Raw genomic sequence first — 20,902 nt, forward strand, 5'->3', positions numbered from 1 at the left:
GCATGTGCAGCTGAAAATGAAAGGCAATTTACAAAAGGGGAGCATGTTGCGAAAAGCTGATGATTTGGACAGAATAATGAAGTCAGCAGCAGGGGCAAGCAAGACGAAATATATACGCTGCGTTGCCTGGTTGCGAGCCGGCTGTGTGTGACAAACTTTTAATTCAGCCATTCAATCTTGTTAGCCTGCCAAACTGACTCCAAGTTTGCACTCCAGTGAAGGCCCGTCTTGATGGGGGCGAAATTTATATATGTATTTATTTCCAGAGGCAGCGGGGCCAGATGAAAGAATGGAAACTTTGCATAAAAGCTGCCGGGGGTGCCAGTTTATTGACCATGTGCCGAAGCCGAGGCCGAGTGGACGCGCAATCGAAGACACACAACTCACTCGGAATGCCAAGAACAGAAGGCAGCTAGCCTTTGGAGATCGATGGTAAAACATTGAATTTTCCGACTACAGCTCTTGAATGTTTCATCGCTTCTACTTTTGCTCAGCCACTATATTTTATGGAAAACATCCAGAGCATTGAATTACGATTGGCCTATACTGCACGTTTTTAGTTGTTACATATAAGAAGGCATTATTTTGCTAAAATTGTAAAAAAAAACTGACTAAATTTAATTTAATGCGTAAGCATGTTTTTATTTGAGATCTTTTGAATGTGAGTTCATTACTTTGGCTTTGATTCTGGGGATTTATAAACTTGAGTTTGGCTATAGTTGCCAATTTCAATACAATTTCAAAACGTTTCGCAGGTCAATATTACAATATATTTTTATTAATAAATCCAACCATTTTTGCTCATTGTTTTTATGAGGTTTGCAAGGTATGTTGTTATTTCAATACCTCAATTTTAATTTAATCAATACTACGAGAATCATCATTGGCAGAAATATTCACTGTACAGTACGAGCGTGTGTGCTATTTAATTTTTCCTCTCCGAAATTCAATAGCTTAACCATTTATAGTCAATCAAAGCAGAGCTTAAAAGCCATCCAAGAATTATATTTAATTTTGGATTTCTTTTCAATATTTTCATTTTCAATGTACCAATTTGATATATTAACTCTATAGACTCAACAGCTATCGTATCTATTTAATTGATCAGGTTCGTGTTTGACGAAGTTTCGAACAAGTTTCGAGTCTAAACTTCAGGTTGGTAAACAAGATCCAGTTTCAAAGTAAGAATCTTAAACAGCTGGAAATTTAAGACCATGTTTAGATCTCTGACGTATTCAAAACAAAGTCTTCATGTTTCAAATATTCTAGACTCGCGTCAACCATCAACTTTTGTATGGAGTGCGCGGTCAATAACTCTGTCAAGCAAGCTGAAGCTTACTCACATTAAGCGCACGCTTAATTTGATAAATCGAGCCGGTCGGCGGGCTGGCTGGCTCACTCAGTGCACAAGAAAAGAAAATATGATCAGAGAAGAGCAGCCGTCGTTTTGTCTCTGGATCAAAATTGGTCCGTGCAAAACTCGATTGGCGGAACGGTCGGATGGCCGCCAGATAATAAATTCTGCAGTTTTAGAGCGCGTTCGTGATATATTTATATGTTTGCACTGCGCAGAGCCATAAAGCGTGCTCATCGCGTTTGATTCATTCTCCTTGAGGGCCTCGTTTTTCATAGCCCTCTTTGCAGCGCCGCCGGAAAAGGCCTATGGCTGCGGCTGGCTCTTTCGACGCAGTCAACGAGCCGCGCCGCGTGTATTTGCAGTTCGTTAGTTTCTCGAATTCCATTAGCCGAATTGGACAAATTGGCGTGACTAACTTCATCAAATTTGGAACGGATCGGAAACTGTCACAGTGCGAGTGCGGCCATCCTCTTTGCGACAACGTCAACCAGCGATGAGAGGTTTGTTTTCAGAGGCTGACACAGAAAAAAAGAACAAATAAATCCTTAATTGCCTTTGAAAGTTTTTTATACCTGAATCTGGAATTCAATTTGTGAGTGTTTGGTTTTTCCTTGTAAAAATCGTTCTCTCGTCCAATTAATGTCAATAAATATTGAAGCGGTATGCTTTTATCAAATAACTACAAAGCATTTTCCGATATTCAATACCAATAAAGGATCATTTACTGGGAAAAAGAGATTAAAAACATAAGCGGAACTTTGTCCGTTCGTTAATTACACGAGCAAAATGCTTCGCTTGTTAAAAATGGCGAGAGAAGCGACGAGCATGGCACTTTTTGCGGTATTCAAGTGCCGCATTCGTGTCAACACACAGCGAGGGTGTGGTGTTCAGTATATGTGTGTAAATACATACATTTTGGGGGCATCGGGTGTTTCGCTTCCCTAATGTCCAGGACCACAATGCAGCTCATTAGAGCTCCGAATTAGAACAGAACGCGTCAGGATTACAATTAGTTTGCTTGGTGAAGGGCAAAAACGCTGTTGTCAAGGCACAAAGGTGATCTTCAGTGCATAATTTTCAAATTCATATAAGAAAAAAATGTATAGTTGATTCATGTTTTGGTATTTAACACTTTAGATTGGTTTTGTATCATTAATTTAGATGAAATACATCTACGCAAATTTTAATTCAAATTGAGATAGGTACTATTGACTCAAATTATAAAAAAAAATCAAATAAACCAACATAAGGTGCACATTTTTCATGGAGGCTGCTTTAATTTTGATGTTGTAATATCAATAAATAAAGTGCTGCCAATAAACGTGTGAGAGTGAGCGCAGTAGATTTGTTTCGTTTTTTATTCGGTTCCACCAACTCACAGTAAAAAAGCGGTAAGGCAGCAGCCTTCTGCGTTCCCAGCCATTCGTTTCTGTCCACGTAGAGTCAGACACATGTTGGCGAGGAAAAGAGAGAAATACAGCAAGGCAGGCAAACTCAAGTGCTTTCAATTCTGCGGATGTGAAAGTTGACAATAAATCTGAGCAGCGCACGCTTGCGTTCGCCTCGCCGGCTGCTCTCACGTGTCAGCGGGAGGAGAGACGTCGGTTTTTCCATTCCAATATTCGAGAGATGATTAGGAATTCCGCGCGTCTGTTGTGTATCCATCTTGTCACATAAATATTCCCGACATGGAAACAAAAAGAACAGTTCGTTTCTTTCAACTGCAGCAGCTTCCGAGAAAGCAGAGAGACGAGGAATAAATTCGCATGCATAGAAAAGTTGCCGCCGTTTCTGAATGTATATGTTTGTGTACACACAATTTGCAACATCAGTTGCGACGACTTGACAAAAAAGCTATCTATACAACGGCAGATCGTTAAAGTTGCAAATAATACAAAGTTCCGGGCTGCCCGTGCCTGACTGGATGAGCGGGCAGCAGAAACTTTTAAGTTGGTCGGAGTTTTCTTGCATGTTTTTATTTTGCCCAGCGCTCTGTGGATACTTTTGCATCGTTCCAACGCTCCACTGGTGTTTTCCGAACGTCGCATATTTGCAATTGAAACAAAGAAAGGTCACTTTGACAATCATGCATGAACATTTTATTTGCTTACCAGTTCTGTTGAGCTTGTTTTTCACGAGACTAATATAGACGCTGCATGCGCACTTTTCCAAAGGAAAGTAGCGTAGACTATCTGATCGGTTTTATCTCAAATAAAAAACGTCTGGCTCATATGACAAATAAACAATTGGAACAATCTATGAACTACTGGTTTTAATGGAGAGCAACTTACCGTTATTTTTCAGTTTTTAGATCAGAAAATTAGTCCCCAAACCTAGTTGGAAACGCGTCGAGAGCAAATAAATCTTTCACTGCTGACTGTAATAGCTATACCAGACTAAAATTCTTTCTTTTCGTTCGCAGCAGCATTTTCTAATCTGGATCACAGATAAGGCACATTAGCCGTTTCGAAAAGGGGCATGAAACATGACTGCAGCGATAAAGGGTTGAAATAAAAGGCAAGTGGAGAGAGGAAAGTGCTTGTTTACTTGCTCCTGCTGCTGTTGCAATCTCGCCAGATAAAATTCATTATACGCAAAAACGCGATGAAAAGAGGCTATTATGCAACCAAATAACGCTGAAGCGTGTGAGATAAAACGGTCGCGCTCGCAAAAAGTAGCTCTTGTTTTGATGAATTTCATCAGAGCTGAACATACAGCGTGGCGCATCTGCACAAAAACAATCTATTAAAAGCAGCAGCACCGCAAAAGGCACCGGCTTTATTTGGCATTGAAAAGAAATGCATCATCTCCTCCACCCCTTTGCTCCTCGACTGGCTGGCTGCTGCTACTGCGAAGAACAAAAACGCCGGCTGGCAAGTCAGCCCTGAATGCGAAAAGATGAGCCTGCTCCTTTTTTGCTTGTTGGCAACGCGTGCGGACCCTTTTTTGTGCCAGCCACAAGGGGTGTGAAAAATAGTCAACGCTTTCGCACCGAGTGAAAGCCGACCGAGTAATGTGATTGGATTGGATTTGCAATATTGTTTGAAACTGAGTATTTACGATAAACGAGTTTTCAAAAGGCGATCGTATGATTTTTCTTTTAAGATTGCTATTTTGAAAACAAATTAAAAGAATATTGGAATAGAATTGAAGCGATATTGCTTTCGTTTCCAATTCTCAGCCTAAGAGGACTGCCATTCATGTGATATTTTAAAAGCATCTACAATTGCAAATGTTTCTATTTGCCTAAAAATTGAACAATTGACAATTTCTCACGACCCTGTGTTCGGGTCCTACCAAGAGCAACCAACCTCCAATCCCTTCTTTCTATCCGTCTCCTCCGTTTTATTCTCCGTCTAGCGTGCGCTCGCTGGATTTGCAGAGAATTTTATGCTGGTTATTTCACTTAACTGCCAGCCCGCTATTTGGGCAAAACGAATTTGCCCGCCTCTGAATAGAGCGACGAAAGATTATCATGATCAAAGCGAATTCCACCCAAAGCCTCTCTCTCGCATTCTGTCACGCTCCTCTCACCTGCTCTTTTGTGCCTCTCTCCTGCGCGAACGACGCAGGATGGTTTTAAGTTTCACTGGGTACAGGGTATGACATCACAAGGCGTTTCAAGTAAGTGTTTGGTTGCATTAAGAACACATGCAAGTGTTCAAAAACTAGTGTAATGCGATGCTGTCTTCTGCTTCCTCCTAGTAGCATATTTTCTAGACAAATTTGTTGTCGAGCGACGTCTAAAAGGGTGCGGGCTTTTTTTAGCTTCATATAGTAATGGATTGATTTGCCTCATATGTTGTTCTTCCCTTATAGATTTAATAGTAATTAATATATTTACTAAAAATCTAAAATGCAAGCTCAATTTTGATTTTTGAAAAGTTAGAGACTAATTAGGAATTCAATTTTCACATGCTATTCACCGCACTTGCAACTCACTTGAAAGGTCACGAGTTTTTTAATCGGCGTGGCTTTAAAGAAGGCATAAACTTTTCTCGCCTTCCGCTTTGATTACTTCAAACGAGCAAATGCAGCATTCATAAATACAAAAGAGCAGCCAAACGAACGCGTCTGGCTCAGTGATCTTATTTCCACTCCATAAATTAAGCGGCAGCAAAAACTTTTGAGGGAAGACTGATTGCCTCAATTACCGACTCTTCGGTTTGCTCGTGTAAAATGATAAATATACACACAACTGGGTAGGGTTGGCTGCTGCTGCGGGCGCAAAATGCAATTTTTTTGCCACACTGCGACATTTTCCCTGGCTGGCAGCGCGAGTGAAAAGGCAGCAAAAAGAGTTGTATGTATTTTCACGCATTCAGCTTCGCAAATACACACGCCCGTTTCTCTCCTCCCGAGCGGCAATTGGAAAAGTTCCAGTAACTCTTTTTCCCTCGACGGCCAAACTTTCCTCTCATTAGAAACAATAAATTTCGCCTGAAGCCGGCGCCATTCGAGTAACGAAATTAGTCGAAAATAAACAATCCCGAATTATCACAAATTATGTTTCAGGTTGTAAAACTTTTCTGAGCTCGCGCTTCTAATTACGTTAAAATCCGGTGTGTACACATGCGAGCGAAAACAAACTTTGCCCACCGCGCTTTTGTTGGCACCATTTTGACTAAATTTAATTACCCAGCTCGTAGCAAAAAGTAAGTCCGCCCTCCTAAGGGAAGTGATAGAATAATGGATCACACTGCTATGTCAAAGAGAATCGATCAGCATTTTGAACTGTTTCGATTTCGTTGCTGTTTTTGTCCGAGTCAATTTTTATAGTGTCTCTTCTGCCAGCATAAATTATTACTAAATAGGCGAAAATTTGCTTTGTTAATTAGCAAGCAATATCAAGTTACAAAGTAATCGATAATGTTCTGTGTGAAGCTACCCGAAAAATGTAATAACCTTTCACCAATGTGCTAACTTGCTGAAACTCCACAGAAAACAGCTGGAATTTGACCGTTTTTCACATCCCCGTCTCTGACGTCGGCTAGTGAACAAACACGCAGCGTAAAAAATACAGGGAATACACACAGTCCTGGTGTTGCAAAAATTGCGGTTTTTGCAAATAATTGCGGCTGCCGGGTGCAAAGGGTTGTGATTGACGTGCAGCCGGCTCTCTCTGGAAATGTAACAATAAAATACAGGCTCACGAAAAATTGGATTTCTGGGTCTGCAGCATAGCCCGTCGCCGTTCCAATCACACACAATGCAGTCAGTGGAGCAAAAAGAACTGCCAAAGACAGCCAACTCTTGGTCGTGCAACAAAAGATTTTTCAGTCGCTTGTTAGCCCTTGCACCCTCGCTCGCAGCAGCCAAAGGGTTGCGGTGTCTGCGGCCCGGGCGGATAGACTGGCTCCCCCATTGAAAAACACACAATCACATTCTTCTGTCAACTATTTGGTAAGAGACGACCGCGCCCGTGTGTCATTCCTTGTTTCGCCCACTTTGCTTGCTGGCCGTTTTTGCCGCTTCTGTTCTGTGGCATAAAATAAACTTTTCAAACACGGCACTCTCTCTCGTACGGGCTTTGGACGGCGGAAACACGTCCTTTAGCGCTTGTGTGTGGACAGGCCACTTACTCCGCAAAAAGTAGCCAGCGTGGCCAGAATGAAAGGCTTAGCGGAGAATTTCGATTAGAAAGGAGTGAGCACAAACGGTTGAAATGTGTGCAAGAAATCACTGTCAAGATTGCTGGGTCAATTTGTCCGCAGTCCTAACGCCTTGCAGTGCAATCGATGGGAAATAAAATCTGAAATTGTTAATTCAAAGCTCAATCAAGTTAGCGCCTTGCCACTTTTAGATCGATTTTAAAATAGGGTTGAGATTGATTGAATATAACGTTTTTAGTTGCCGTGTAAAGATAAAAGACATAGCTTCTGGATCGGGATATTTTAGGAAACACAGGAAAATGTATGTGTGCGGCAGCACAGTTTTGGTATAAAAATTGTCCTCATAAAGCATTGTAACAGACTATTCTGTGAGCAAGTGGGTCGGAAATTTAATAAAGGAGTTGACTAACGCACGCTTAACTTGAAATAAAACGCGAAGAAATTGCGAAGCTATATAGTCTGTGGCGACGTCGTGGTAGAAGGAAAATTGGAGCATTTGGTCCAAGAATAGGGAAAAAGGCCATTCAAAAGGGCCGGGAAGTCATTCCGGTGTATTATTCTCGCGCCCATAAATACGTGAATGTATGCAAATGTGGCGGCAAGGGCGGCGTTTTTGCACTCTCGCACCCGGCAGCAGCAGCAGAATAATCCTGTTCTGGCTCAGCACAAACACCGACGACTGAGCTTGCACATTTAAAAATACGGCTGGAAGTTTGCCCGTTCGTAGAAGCTTCATATACTACTTAATTTAGGCAGAGTCGAGTGAAGCTGAGGTACCTAGTTCACGCGTCGTTACAAATATATCAGCCCATCTTTGATTCTTTCTCACCAGAGTAGATAATAATGATAGAATCTATATAACACATTTAATCAGATATTCGGTCTGATTCATGGCTTCAGATTATGTGATTCGTTGCTCAATTGTCCCTAAATCAAAATTAAGGAAATGGTTTTGTCCTCATATTCTGTCACTTCGTTGAAATTCAATCGCCAAAATTGTTACTAAAAATGCCGTTTTCTACAGATTTATCTTGCTTGTTCTTTACGTTGAAAATAATAGTCACCACAAAAGAGCGACATTAAAAAATTTGGTAGGATCATAAACCTTAACTTGCACATTCCGTTTTATAAATCCACTCATCTCGCCTCTCTGCCTGTTCCCATTTTGATTGTTTTTTCTAATTCAAACTTTTTGCCAGTGCCAACTTTACAAAGGAATTCGCTAGTGCCTCTCTCTCTTTCGCTTTCTCTTTCGCAAATGCTGAAGGGCGGAAGCGGCTCTTTGAAGCATGGCTGTTTTAAACCACCGCTCCCCCTTGTCGTAAATTACACCATCTTTCTCGCAGCCCCTACTTTTAATCTTCGCGCTCAAGTGTGTGCCAGGTATTCGCCAAGAATTTCATGTAGCGTCGAAAATTTAATATTTTTCGCATAATTTCCGTCTGCTAACTTTTTCCGCGTCATACCCACTGCTCTCCCCGGAGCGTCTCTGTTAGCACGTTTATCGCTTCATTTTCGAGTTAGGAACCCCCTTTCCTAATTTTTACACTGAGAATTCGCATAAACTTGACTTATGAGTCTGTAAGTCCTTTGAAGATGCTATAAAGGAAATTTGAAGGCGAATAAATATCCGATATGAGGTTTTGTGGGCGTCTTGACTTTATGCTTTTGAGTTCCTTGACACAAAACAAGTCACTAGCAACGCAATAACTAAAAATGCAAATTAAACGTGATGATTTATTTAAATATTAAATTGCAATCGATAAAATCCTCTAAATGTCTGTTCAACTGTTAATTAATTGTAAATGTATTTATATTGATTCTTTGCTTAGTAGTATAGTATCATTTACTCGACTAAGTCAAAAAACCTTTAACATTATAACAAGCATCTTGTTATAAAAAATAAAAATAAAAATTGTAATCGAGTAGTACACCGATGGTGTCTAATAAATGAAATAATAATAATTGACGTTCCAGATGCAAAAATTCGAAAACAATGTTTAGCCTGAAAGAGACTGACATAGTTGGCCCATTCATTAATTTAAATTTTATAAAATTATCTGCATATATTAACTTGTGTTGGTTTTTAATCTGGAGATTTGTGTGGGAAATTCCCTAATTTAGATTGCTTTATTGCAGTAACAGAGGATTTTTGATATTTTTACAGCGCGTCCCATTATTCAACGTCCAGTGCTGTTGCAGCTCTTTCTGATAATTCGGGAGTACAAGGTTTGCTATGAATGATTCAAACGGTGACTTAAACTTTGGGAGAAGAAACCCCAAATTTCTTTTTTCCAGGATAGAGCCCAAGGAAAAAATTCGAAGGCACAAAAGTGGGATTTCGATTTCAATCAGTCTGATGATGATGTCTAGGATTTTGATGAAGAATTTCAATCTGATGGTTACTTTAAATTTTTCAGAACAGCCTAATTTTGGAAGACTTGTGTAGCTGAAAATGTCGGGTGACACATGTTCCAATATGAAATATTCCGTATACAGACGATAGGCATAGTGGTTACAATTCGGAACAGCGTTAATTTTTTTTAAGAAAATCGGTGAACACTCGAAGCCCTCGGGCTCAGATGCGGATCCATGGGCCAAAATCACATTTTTAAAGAAAAAATGAATATTACACCGGCTTTTTAGTGGAATTTTTCATTATCTTTTGATGGGGTCCAATGAAGAATGGAATAAAAGATTGTTAATAATCTACATATCACTTTGCTAAAAGACGGATGTCTCAGCACAGATTGAAAAAAACATGAAATGGTCGGGTGCATGAGCTAGAAAGATAAATGGAGGGTGTAGGAACGGCACTAAAAGTAACATCTCTTTTAATTAAAAATCACACATCTCTCGCGTCATTAAATCACAGCAGCGTGCTAAATTACTCGCGTGGGTTTGCATTTGGCGGACGGAAACACGACACGGAACAAATATGTTCGCAAACAACAACAGCTCGCACAGGGATACACAAGCTTGGGGTGCGAGAATCGCGCAAGGCCATAAAATCAGCGGGCACACTACACAATGGAGATTTAATTTGCACTCGCCGCGAGATGTGGCCTCACGCTTTATTATTGTTTATCCCGCAATAAATAATTGCCAGGCGGGTGCCTTTATGGTTATGGGGTGCATGTGTAAAGGGGTGTTGTTTGCTTTGTGCTTGCTGGCTACCCTGGGCCGGCCGGCGAGAGTAATGGCGGCGTTGCCTGCCTGCCGGCTGGCTCTCATTAGTGTTTGATTTGCTGTCCGCCACACAAAGGACTGTGCGGCTCTGCTCTCGCCCCGAAATCTGTGCCCGGCTGCCAACTTTTGCCACTTTTCTGCTCTCACCCCTGCTGGCCAGCTTGCTTAGCCACGAGGAAGGAAAAGTGAGCGCCAACAGCGTGTCGAATGCGATACCACCTCTTTGTTTCCCGGTGTCAAAACGCTGTTCACCGTTCACGCTATTCTGGCTGAAAATTTGGATCAATGACTGACAAAAGAAAGAGAAACGAAGATATTTCTGTAAACGACGATGCAGAGTGCAGATCTCATTCAGAGCTACAAACTCAGCTTCATTTTGTCGAATTTAATGTAATTTAGATATAAATTAAAATGCAGTGAATACTTCTTGTTTAATTTGTTGCAATTTGAATAATTTGGATAGTAAAAATAATATATTCTACTTGGGTTTGACATTAACAAGGTAATAAAAAAATACTGCTTTCAATTTTTGCAATTATCACCTTAAGCAAATATGGATATAAAAAATGAAATATTTGTATCATTATCTGCTCTAATGAATAGAAATTTATGTATTATAAAAATTCTATGATAAACTTATGGTGCACTTCTGTTGATCCGGAGTAAAATTACATTTGAATCTAAACTTAATTGAATTTCCTTAACTGTGATAGGAAAACTATTCCTATAACTCAAGCGGCCAAAAAAATAGAGCAGTGGATTTTAATATCCTTATTTTTCTTGTCTGATTCACACTATTAGTGTTTTACAAATTTTCTGCTCACATTTTTCAATATTGATTTGAATTAAATAGAAAGAGGACGAGTGACAAGATTTCACGAGAAGTTGTCCCTATTCCGTCTCGTTCAGATCGTGCTCTGCATTTAGTACAGTCAATCGTATTCAACGGCCAGTGATTTAAATTTTCCTGTAACTGACGCTGTAATTTTGTTTTACAGGAACTGCTGATGAGGCCTTAAGGGGCCTTAACTGTGGCTGTCCAGTAAAAAAACGCGTGATTATATTTTTCTCTTCTATTGTTCGCTTTAAGCTGTCAAATCTGCATGGATACATTAATATAAGTTAACATAAGAGAGTCATTGAAATATTTTTCTTGGTTTTCTTATAAATTAATATTTATCAAAAGGTTTTTAAATTTTTAAGATTGAATCGCTTTAAATTTCTTAAGCAATTTCACAATCTTCTCACATATTTTGAAGCATATCATGAGAAGTGTCTTTTCCTCCTGCTTGCCTACTTTGGAATGCAAGACAAATAATTCTCATTTAGTTCGTTAGTTTGATGTGGTAGCATGAATAGAAACTTGGAAATCGCGTCAAAAGCTTCTCAAATGGAAAGTTAGCTAGCTGAAAGTAAACAAGGGCGGCTGATGAATCTTAATTTGAACTTGGTGATTATCCAATTTTCTCTGATGGGGTCGTTGGTTAATATTAATCCGCTGACTGAAAATTAGCCAAGGCAACTAGGTAAAAGTTAATAAAGGGCACCACGATATCAACAACGATCAAGATTTTAATGTCTTCATCAACATGCAGCCACGGAGGGCAAAGTTAATGAGAAAGTCTACTGTGCTTAGGTATTCTCGTACATATAAAGCAATTGAACAAACATAGTGCAACACGGCAGGGAATGCAACCGGGGCGGAGAGCCGTAAAGCTGCGAGATAACTATGTTTGGGACGCGCGGCTCCACGTCTTTGTATGTATAATAAAAATGCAAACTCGGGAGGCATCGCGAGCGGCGTAATTTAAGGCTGCAAATGAAATTCCTCCACTCAAGAATTCGCCAGCTAGAAAATAGTTTACCCAAAGTTGAAGAGATGCCACTCCACCCCCGCCACTTTGAACTCACTCTGCTGGGGTCGTTGAATTATGCACGCAAATTATTCAAGCGTAGGCGGCGGCAGCAGCAGCAGCAGCCAACATTCGTAGTCCATCTTTCCGGCGGCAACTAGATCGGCGGGCGCTAATTAATCTGGACGAGCCGCATTCATTAAGTTAACAACCTGCACTCGCGCATGAGTGAGCAATCAAATTTGGCAAATGCGAAACAGAACATACAAGCGACGACGGCCAGATCAGCATATTGATGCGGCGAAGAGAAGAGTAATGAACGAACACACAGACGGCACACCACGTAAATGGCCGATCTCTGGTTAATTATGTAAATTTGTATTCAAATAAAAACTCTCGTAGACTCTGCCAATAATACAAAATGTCATTGGTCCATTGCAAGTCTCCTTTCATGCAATGGCATTGATTTTGGGACGAAAATTAAATATATCAGATCAAATGATAGAATTAATATTTCACTCTTAAATAGGGATTAAGTCCTACTCAATATGTTTCTTAATCATAAAGAAACTGTGGATGGGAAGTTTGATCAGTTCAAGATCACTGACGAGAAAGAACGCTACAAAACAATGGATTGCCTTCTTGATCCCAGTTGAAATTTAAAAACCAGTTCGTTAAAAGAGTAAAATAGTTAATTTTCTCATAAGCATAAAAGATACACTCAATTATGTTTGAGAACCGGCAGTGCAGTGTAATAGTCAGTTGAGATCCTTAGATCGGTGGTGCGGATTTAACATCCTTTTTCGTCAGCTGGTTTTGTGCTCCACTCGCTTATAAAGCAAATTCAGGATTATTGAATCTCAGCGCAGTCTAATTGGATTAATATTCGAGAGTCTTTCCGAATCGCGAAATCGAGCGGTTTGTTTTTCATTCAGCAGTCGCGCAGTGGCGAGATCGAAAGAATCGAGTCATTTAAGCTCTCTTGAATGGCAGCTCATCAAAAAGTTAGGTCAGAGAAGCGAAATTAAAAACGAAACAGCGAGCTGCGGCAAACTTTTTTAATTAGCAGTCCAGCTGAAGGAGAGAGGCGGGAGCCAATTAATATTACAAAAGATGCAGCCGCGTGATTGCGTGTTTGCCCCTTGTTACTCTCCCGCAACAAACGCTTCAGCCCTCTTTGGTGCTGCAGTAATTTTTTACCGCCGCGCCGCCTCCCTCTTTTATCCACCCTCCAAATTTACAGCCCTTTGGGGCTTTTAAATCGAAAATCGCATAAGCTGGGAATTTTTTTAAATCAATTTTCCAGTGTGAATTACTATTCCCAAATGAGCTCAAATCGATAGAGAGGGCTACTTTCGCTTCGGAAAAATCGATTTCGGACTGTGAAGAAGTGTCGAAACGAATGGAACTGCTTTATAATTTCCCAATGGTGATTTTCTAGAATTTTAATTTTTAGATATTCATCTCTCAAAATTGAACAGATTTTATACTACTTGGCAAATCCTTGAACAAAATTAGATATTGATTGAAATAATTTAAAACCAGGTGATGGCAATTGTTTAAAGACATTTAAGAAACCTAATAAATAACCAATTAATGGTTCGAATCTTCAAATGCGTTTTAATTATTTTACAGGAAAATTTTTAATTTGCTTGATCCAAAAATCGAGGAAATGAATAAAAAAATAGTTTATATAAACATAGTTAAATAATATGCGTCAAGGGTTGACAATATTGAATGGTCACCACAGACTCACCTTTTCTGGAAGCTCCCGGCCGCACAGAACACACGAGCAACAAAAACAAACAAGCCACGCCAAATTTGACGCCAGCCATGGTGGCCACACCACTTTTTGCGGTCAGTTCAATATGGTCAATGGTCCGAACGGTCCTCGACTGATATGCAGCGACTTCGGCTCGATTAGCTCTATAGACTCGATGAGGCCATCCGGCTGCGGCGCTGCTCGTGCTCGCGACAAGGCACCGTAAAGCACTGGCGTCCGCTTGCAGCGTGAGGGGGCGAATCTGTGTGGAAGCACAAGCGAGCGAGCGCTGGCACAGAGAAAGGCTACATGCATATGCCAGGCGCACGCGCTGCAACACTCAACACTTCAGAACGACACGGCGCTGCACAACAACAAAATTTCAGGTTGGCTTTACCCTTCTTCTAACTGCAAATATTACAAAGTAGTGGCAACTGACTGTAAAACAGAGACAAATCAGGTGATTATAAAATATTTGACAATTTTTCTGGTTAATTTGCAATTTTATATTGGGTTTAAAATATTGAAAAAACTGATGATGGCGCAGCCTTTAATATTGACTGGAAACCCCCTGTGAAACCAGATTCTATTTCTATCAAACATTACTATGCCCACTTCCTCATTTATTATTAAAGCCGCAAATCTGACCTGTAAGGGTGCAATTTTACTATTTTATTTTTAATTTCCTTGCGTGTTTCCTATCCTGTTGAGATGATCAGTTTGCTGAGTTAATTAGAATTCCATCTTCCATTTAGCCATGATTCTGATGGATAAAGAAAATTTTCTGGTAAAGAGGTGCCGCATTCATCGGAATGGACCGGAAGACGAACACACGAACGGTTTAAAACGCATTCAAGTGTGTCCTCTCGACTCCATTCAGTTGTAAATAAATAGTGGAAAATGCTGGGCGTTCGCAGACGCAGAAGGCAAAATCGGTGAGATTAAAATCAGAGCGAGTATTCTTCAAATTACGTTATCGCCAGCGAATGATCATCCGCGCGAGTGCCTCAGAAATGCAGCGATCCGGCTGAAAAAGTGGCAGGTTCATTTGGGAAAGCAGCTAGCGGTGATTTTTCAGCCGTCCACTCTGCGAATGAATGAAAACCCCTTTTGTCCGCTGCTGCTGTTCAGAGAGCGAACAATATAAAAAATGCCGCTGGTTTCATGCAGCGAGAGATTTTTTTGCCGCTTTGAGGGATGAGAAGTGAACAATGGATGTAATGAATCGTAGGACGTCGATTTTTAATATCATCCCCCGCATCAGCTCTCGCTCGTCGTCAGCAAACAAAGTAACCAGAATGTGAGCATGACAGCCAACCAGCACTCAGCGAGATGATATTGCCCGCTCCATCGCCGATTCGCGCACTCGGCAAAGAACAAAAAAAAGGCAAAAAAGAGGCGAACATTCTTGTATCGAATGAGCTCTATCTTGAGCGCTCTTCATACATATTAGGACTAGACCATTTTTGTTCAAAGAACTTGATTCATTTATGAAATTAACTGCACACTATTTTAATGCCATCTGCCCAACTCGTATGTTGACTGTTATATTGCCTCGATACAACAATTTGCCGGTAGAAAAAACTAATAGAATTTTCATTAAAATTTGTTTGTTTTATTTAATGTACTCTCACACCAACGAAAATTTTACAGTATATAACTGACTTCAAATTGAAATAAAAACAAGCAAAAAAAATTATGAAGTTACATTTATATATTTCATTTTCAGGAAAAATACAAAAATGTGGCGGAACTGAGGTAAAATGAAGCCCGGGCTATCCTATTTTTCACCGCCGGACGAAAAACAGCGGTGAAAATCTGCAAATTGGCGCAATTGCAATTGGGATAATCAAACAAACAGTCGGTGCGTTGGAACCGACAATGTATGTGTGCGTGGTCAGCAGCATCCATTGGTCCGCAACTCCTATTTGCTCTGCGTCAGTATTCATGAGGGGATTCGATCAGGGCCATCGCTAATGAATATAGCCCCTCACGCCCCCTCTGTTCCAACCGAACACGGCGTATCTGCATACATTCCCTCTTTGATGCGAACTCTTGATTGTTGCCGCGCACAATGGCATTTTGATCAGTTACCGCCTCACAAATAGGTAAATATTTGATTGCTAGCTACGCTGATGTAGGCCGTGATCGAATTTTGAATAATTCCACATGAGCTAGCCAAGATTAAAATATATTGCTGTTTAGTCCATTACAATTTGAACCAAATTTTAAGACAAAACGATAGCATAACTGGAAAAATACATATTAACACAAAATTATTAAGTTTAGGGAAGAAAGGTGACAGACAAAATTTGCCTACAAACACAATCAAGACAACGGCTGTCACTCTCGTCACTCAGAGCTATTCGGAGAGTATTATTATCTACATTTTCTGGCGAAAGATAATAAATAATTTTTGTATTGAAAATTTTAAATCATAATCTCTCTTGTTGCAGTACGTGAGTGCTGGTGGCAGGTTAATCCATGACCTGGCCATTCTAGTAAAAGAAAAAAATCGACGTAAAATATCGGAGGCGTTTGGAGTTAAAAGCCGCACGCAAAGAGAAGGCAATGCCCTCATTGAAACAAGGAATCGCGACACAAGGCGCTCATAATACACACAGAGGGCCGCATTCACAATTAGATAGTTGCAGCGCGTGTTTGATTATTAGGTTGATTAGGATATCCGCCAATTTGACGTCCCCACAGACAAAGCGCTGTGTGATGCTGGTTTGCGCTGAATTATATCACTTGTGTTCAGCACGTGAGCTTTAATCACAGTGCACATGTATTGCATCACAGTTAAAAACTAAACAACCATGCTCCAACAACCAACACAGCGATAAACAATGCCTATTGTGATTGAATCTATCACAAAAGTTATGTCCGTCTGTTAAATTAATCTCATGAATTTAATTAGAAAATGTTCTTCTTAAACAGCATCTTTGATCCCATTTGTTTATAGCAGGACTCATATCTATCTGAGATACTTGGTTATCATAATTTTTTTACTAGCGCTTTGTTATAATAAACAATTAATACCTATTAATGGTTGTGCTCCAGTTGTCACCGACAATACAAAATTAAGATATTGATCGCAAATATGGTGTATCCCGGATCAGGCAAACAAATTGAAATACATATAATTATTGTATATACCCCAGTACGTGCATCAAAACATTATAATTGCGTAATTAGACTCACTTGTGTATTCAATTGACGTCATCGGAAAGAGACAGCAAGGCGCATATCAAATAAGTCGTTTTCAAACATGCAATCTACAGTCAGTGCAAGATACTCCTCAGTCAACCCTTGAACAAAAAGGTAAAGTGATCAAGCAAAATATTAGCTGCGAAAATAGTTATTAGTTCCATTTCAACAGGAAAGATGATTGAAGTTCTCGAAGAAACAGACCTCACCAACAACAAGATTTTTAAAATGTCAAAATTTCTCTTGGGCTGTGTGGATTTATGGAGAGACGATCGATTGGTTTCCAGACACACCAGGAATTGAAAAATATTTTTAAAGCTCTCCTACGTTTTCACAACTTTTTCTTTGACCGTACTTTCCATTATATCTGTAATTTTTTCTCCTACCAACTTCTTAGAAGTAACGCAAATATTAGTCATCTTACTTCAACAAGCTGGAGTTGCTCAAAAATATTTCACGGTGCAGAGCAAACAGATGAAAATCAAAGAGGTGTTAGAAGAAACATTTGGGCCAGTATGGGTAACGTAAAGCTGCAATTTTTTTAATAATTAACACATTAATATTAACCACTATAAGGGAAATGAAAAAATAATCAAAATTTGTAATATTTTCAGGTTCCCATCATAGCAGTGTCAAGATTTAAAAATTACCAAAGTGCTTGCGAATCATTCAATAAAATAACTCAAGCATTTTGCTCACTGTCTTTTGTTCAATTTATTCTTCTTTGGCTGATCGCTCATCTGAAGCAGTTTTTCGTCGAAGGAAGTGGCTTGCACAGCAAAATGCCAAGTCTGCCTAAACGAGCAATCGACTTCTTTCTGACTGCAAGCATTTTGCCTACGACGCTTGTCACACTCGGCTTTGTTCTTTTCTACATGTCGCTGGCATACTTTGCCATCTGCCTCCTGAACCACCTGCACCAAGTGCTGCTCATCCTGCACCACCCTCATTACCTGGAACTGATGGACGAGCATTACGACGACGCTGTCAATCTCGTTCTGCGATACGCTCACCAAATGCACCTGCGAACCATCAAGTAATCTTTGACACTGTCGCAAATGCCCTCCAACAAAAGCCAAACGCTTAACGTCAATGCAAAGCCACATCAAAAGTTGATTTATTAATAATAATCAACCAACTTAATAGAAAGAAAATTACAAAAGAATTGTTTTAGCAGGTTTTTTGAGCCAACGATAAGACTTCTCAAACGTCTTTAAAAAATTAAGAAATTGCACATTTTTAAAAGGATCTTATTTTCAGTTACATAGATGGAATCAATGGAATATTTTCAAACGCAATTCTGCTTCAATCCACCATTCTTCTCATCGTCCAGTGCACCTTAGCATTTCATGTTTCATCCGCAGATCAGCAAAATATAGATATTAAACTTACTCTCCTCCAAAGCATCTTGATTTTGAACCTGGCATTTGTAGCCCTTTCGGCACTCTCCTCTGAAATTTCTTCAAAGGTAAGATGGCTCATTTTTTAATTTGGCAAAAAGATTTTCGTACATCAAACTCTCAGGGCAAAAAACTTCAGGTGGCCTGCGGTGGAATGGCATGGTGGACGTGGAACGAGGAAAACCAGTTCTTTGTAAAAATTATGACGGTTCGATGCGGTGCACCTTCTCACTTGAAGGTCGGGCCTTTCTATTTCCTATCTCTGCCGTTTTTTGCCTCGGTAGGTACATGAAAAAAGAAAAAGATGCTTGAGAGCGTGCACGAGAACTTTAGCAAAATGTGTACAGCGAGCAATGTGTGTCTGTGTGTGTGTGTGTGTGCTCCAGCGCTGTATCGATCTGTCGCGCCCACGTCTAATAGAGCCGAAGCAGCTCCTATTTCGTCAAATGACGAGGAAATATGTGTATTTCTCGCGACAGGAACACAAAGATGCTTATATTTACACATGGCAGCGCAAACACATACAGACGTCTGTAAAACTGATATAAACGCGTGTTCCCATTTATGAGCAGCATGAAAGAGCCTTTCAGATGATCCTTTAAGTGAACAGTAAAATGTAAAGCATGTAAAGCGTTGACAGTCTTTTAGAGGTATTAATTTTTAGGCACAAATTCACACAAACCATTGCGTAACAATAAAAAGTAATTTTCTCCGTATATTGGCTCGTTAAATGGAATGAGAATTTGAGCGCAGTTAGCGTAGGATATGCTGCATGGTTAAGAAAACTACTGCAAAACCTGAAACAGACGTTCCAATTAAGTTGCTAGAAAGTGTATTATTTTATTTGGCCCTTGCTTACAATGCGTGAAATTAATTTGCTTGCAGCTGCTGCAGATATCTGTCTCCTACTTCATGTTCCTCGTCGGCATCAACAATTCCTCCTCGCTCGGCGGCACAAAGGGCTGAAATTTGTGAGCAATTAAGCTGCGGCTTTTGGCCAGCGAGGGCTGAATTTGTTTTGTGTTGTGCACATATGAACATACTACAGTGTGAGCGGGTTTGTGTGTGTGTGGCGGCGCAGTGCATGCGCCAAGCTGCCTCGAGTGATATTTCACCGAGAGGCGAAATCCATTCATCACTGTTTCTTCAGATGCCGCTTGATTGATGGCAAGGTTGTTCGCCGAGTGACACGCATTCTGCTTTCGCATGCAAGAGAGCTGCTCGGATCACCCGCACCATTTCGCGTTTTATCATGGCTCGCACGACGTGCTTTCAAGTGAAAATATGACCTCGTGCCGCTGCCGACAATTTATCGTGGACACCAAACAACCGACCAGACACATTGTACAGAACACCTAGTGAGAACGACGATTATTTCTTATGTAAAGAACAAACAAGAGGAATACAGTATGCATATATTATATTTATAAATTGTTGAATTTAATGGTTTTAGTAAAAGCCACTTATTGCAAAATTTAGATCTTTTGAATGAAAACATATTATCGCTATTATCAATGAAATAGGTTAGTCGTATTTGGTATTTAAGATATTGCTGTCATAAAACTGGCTATCAGAGAGGCATTGAAATTTACGGCTTAGGCTGCCGCGTAAAGGAACATCGTTCTGGACAAATAGAGCAGCCTTTATTGTGAGTTAATTACTTTTCAGAGTAGCAATCTTCTTATATTAATTTCAGGACTTCGTGCAGTTTTTTTATTTATAAATCATAAACACTATAACCAATCTAAAATGACAAACAATCGGAAAAACAGAAGAACCGCGTACACTAATATTTACCAGCAGCAACATTCACACTGTCATAATTTACAATTTGCTGACCTTCTCTTACAATCAGTAAGGATGATTCCAAAAATTGAAACAGCCCTCTGACCTAGATTTTTCTCTTAACATTGAAGCCGTTACTTTTTATACGTCAATTTCCACGAACAAAACTTAGCTATGAATTTGTTCATATCAATCAAAAATCTTAATTTCATAAATTGAAAATATCAATGATACAAGATTTTCTTGAGACTTTGTGAATTATTAACAATTTTATATATATGAAATACGGCTTTAAAAGCTGTTATTGTTGCAAATGTATTATTCAATAAATTTTGTGTTTACTACAGCTTTGATACAAATTTTCGATGTTCTTTAGACGCATTTATAATATAATAAAACCCAACAGAGCGAATCACAGATGTCCCACCATGTCTCAGTCTCACTCGCCCTCTAGCAAGGGATGTGTCCAGGGACCTAGTTCTGAAATTAATGAGAGGAAAAAGTGCAACAAAAGTTATTGAGTTAGTGTACCAGTTAGAAGAAATGTCCCATGAGGCAAGCTTGAGAGAGCAAAAACTTCTCCGAGCTGTTAATTCAGCCAGTCTCAATTTCGCAGCAGCGGTCGTGTGAGCGAGCGAGCGAGCGCGTTCAAAGCGCAAAAAGGTGGCGTGGCGCGGGCGCGATATAATCTTTGCAGCAGTTAGGGTGTTATCTCAACTTTTTTTCATCGCGGC

At 39.9% G+C, this 20,902-nt stretch overlaps 1 protein-coding gene and 1 long non-coding RNA gene across 3 annotated transcripts in view; one reads left to right on the forward strand and one right to left on the reverse strand.

Annotated features, from left to right (window-relative positions):
- Positions 1-14,044, reverse strand: part of LOC135939406 (uncharacterized) — a 72,038-nt gene extending 57,994 nt beyond the window's left edge. For both annotated transcript variants that reach the window (XM_065483748.1, XM_065483749.1), the window contains exon 1: positions 13,768-14,044. In XM_065483748.1, the coding sequence (XP_065339820.1) occupies positions 13,768-13,846 (79 nt within the window). In that variant the 5' untranslated portion in view covers positions 13,847-14,044. The remainder of the gene's footprint in view (positions 1-13,767) is intronic.
- A 4,198-nt stretch (positions 14,045-18,242) lies between these two features.
- Positions 18,243-19,778, forward strand: LOC135940356 (uncharacterized). Its single transcript, XR_010574841.1, has 3 exons — positions 18,243-18,451; positions 18,508-18,663; positions 19,269-19,778. It is a non-coding gene; the product is annotated as an uncharacterized LOC135940356 (long non-coding RNA).
- The last annotated feature ends 1,124 nt before the right edge of the window (positions 19,779-20,902 follow it).

This window comes from Cloeon dipterum, chromosome 3 (genome assembly GCF_949628265.1).
Source record: "Cloeon dipterum chromosome 3, ieCloDipt1.1, whole genome shotgun sequence".
Lineage (NCBI taxonomy): Eukaryota > Metazoa > Arthropoda > Insecta > Ephemeroptera > Baetidae > Cloeon > Cloeon dipterum.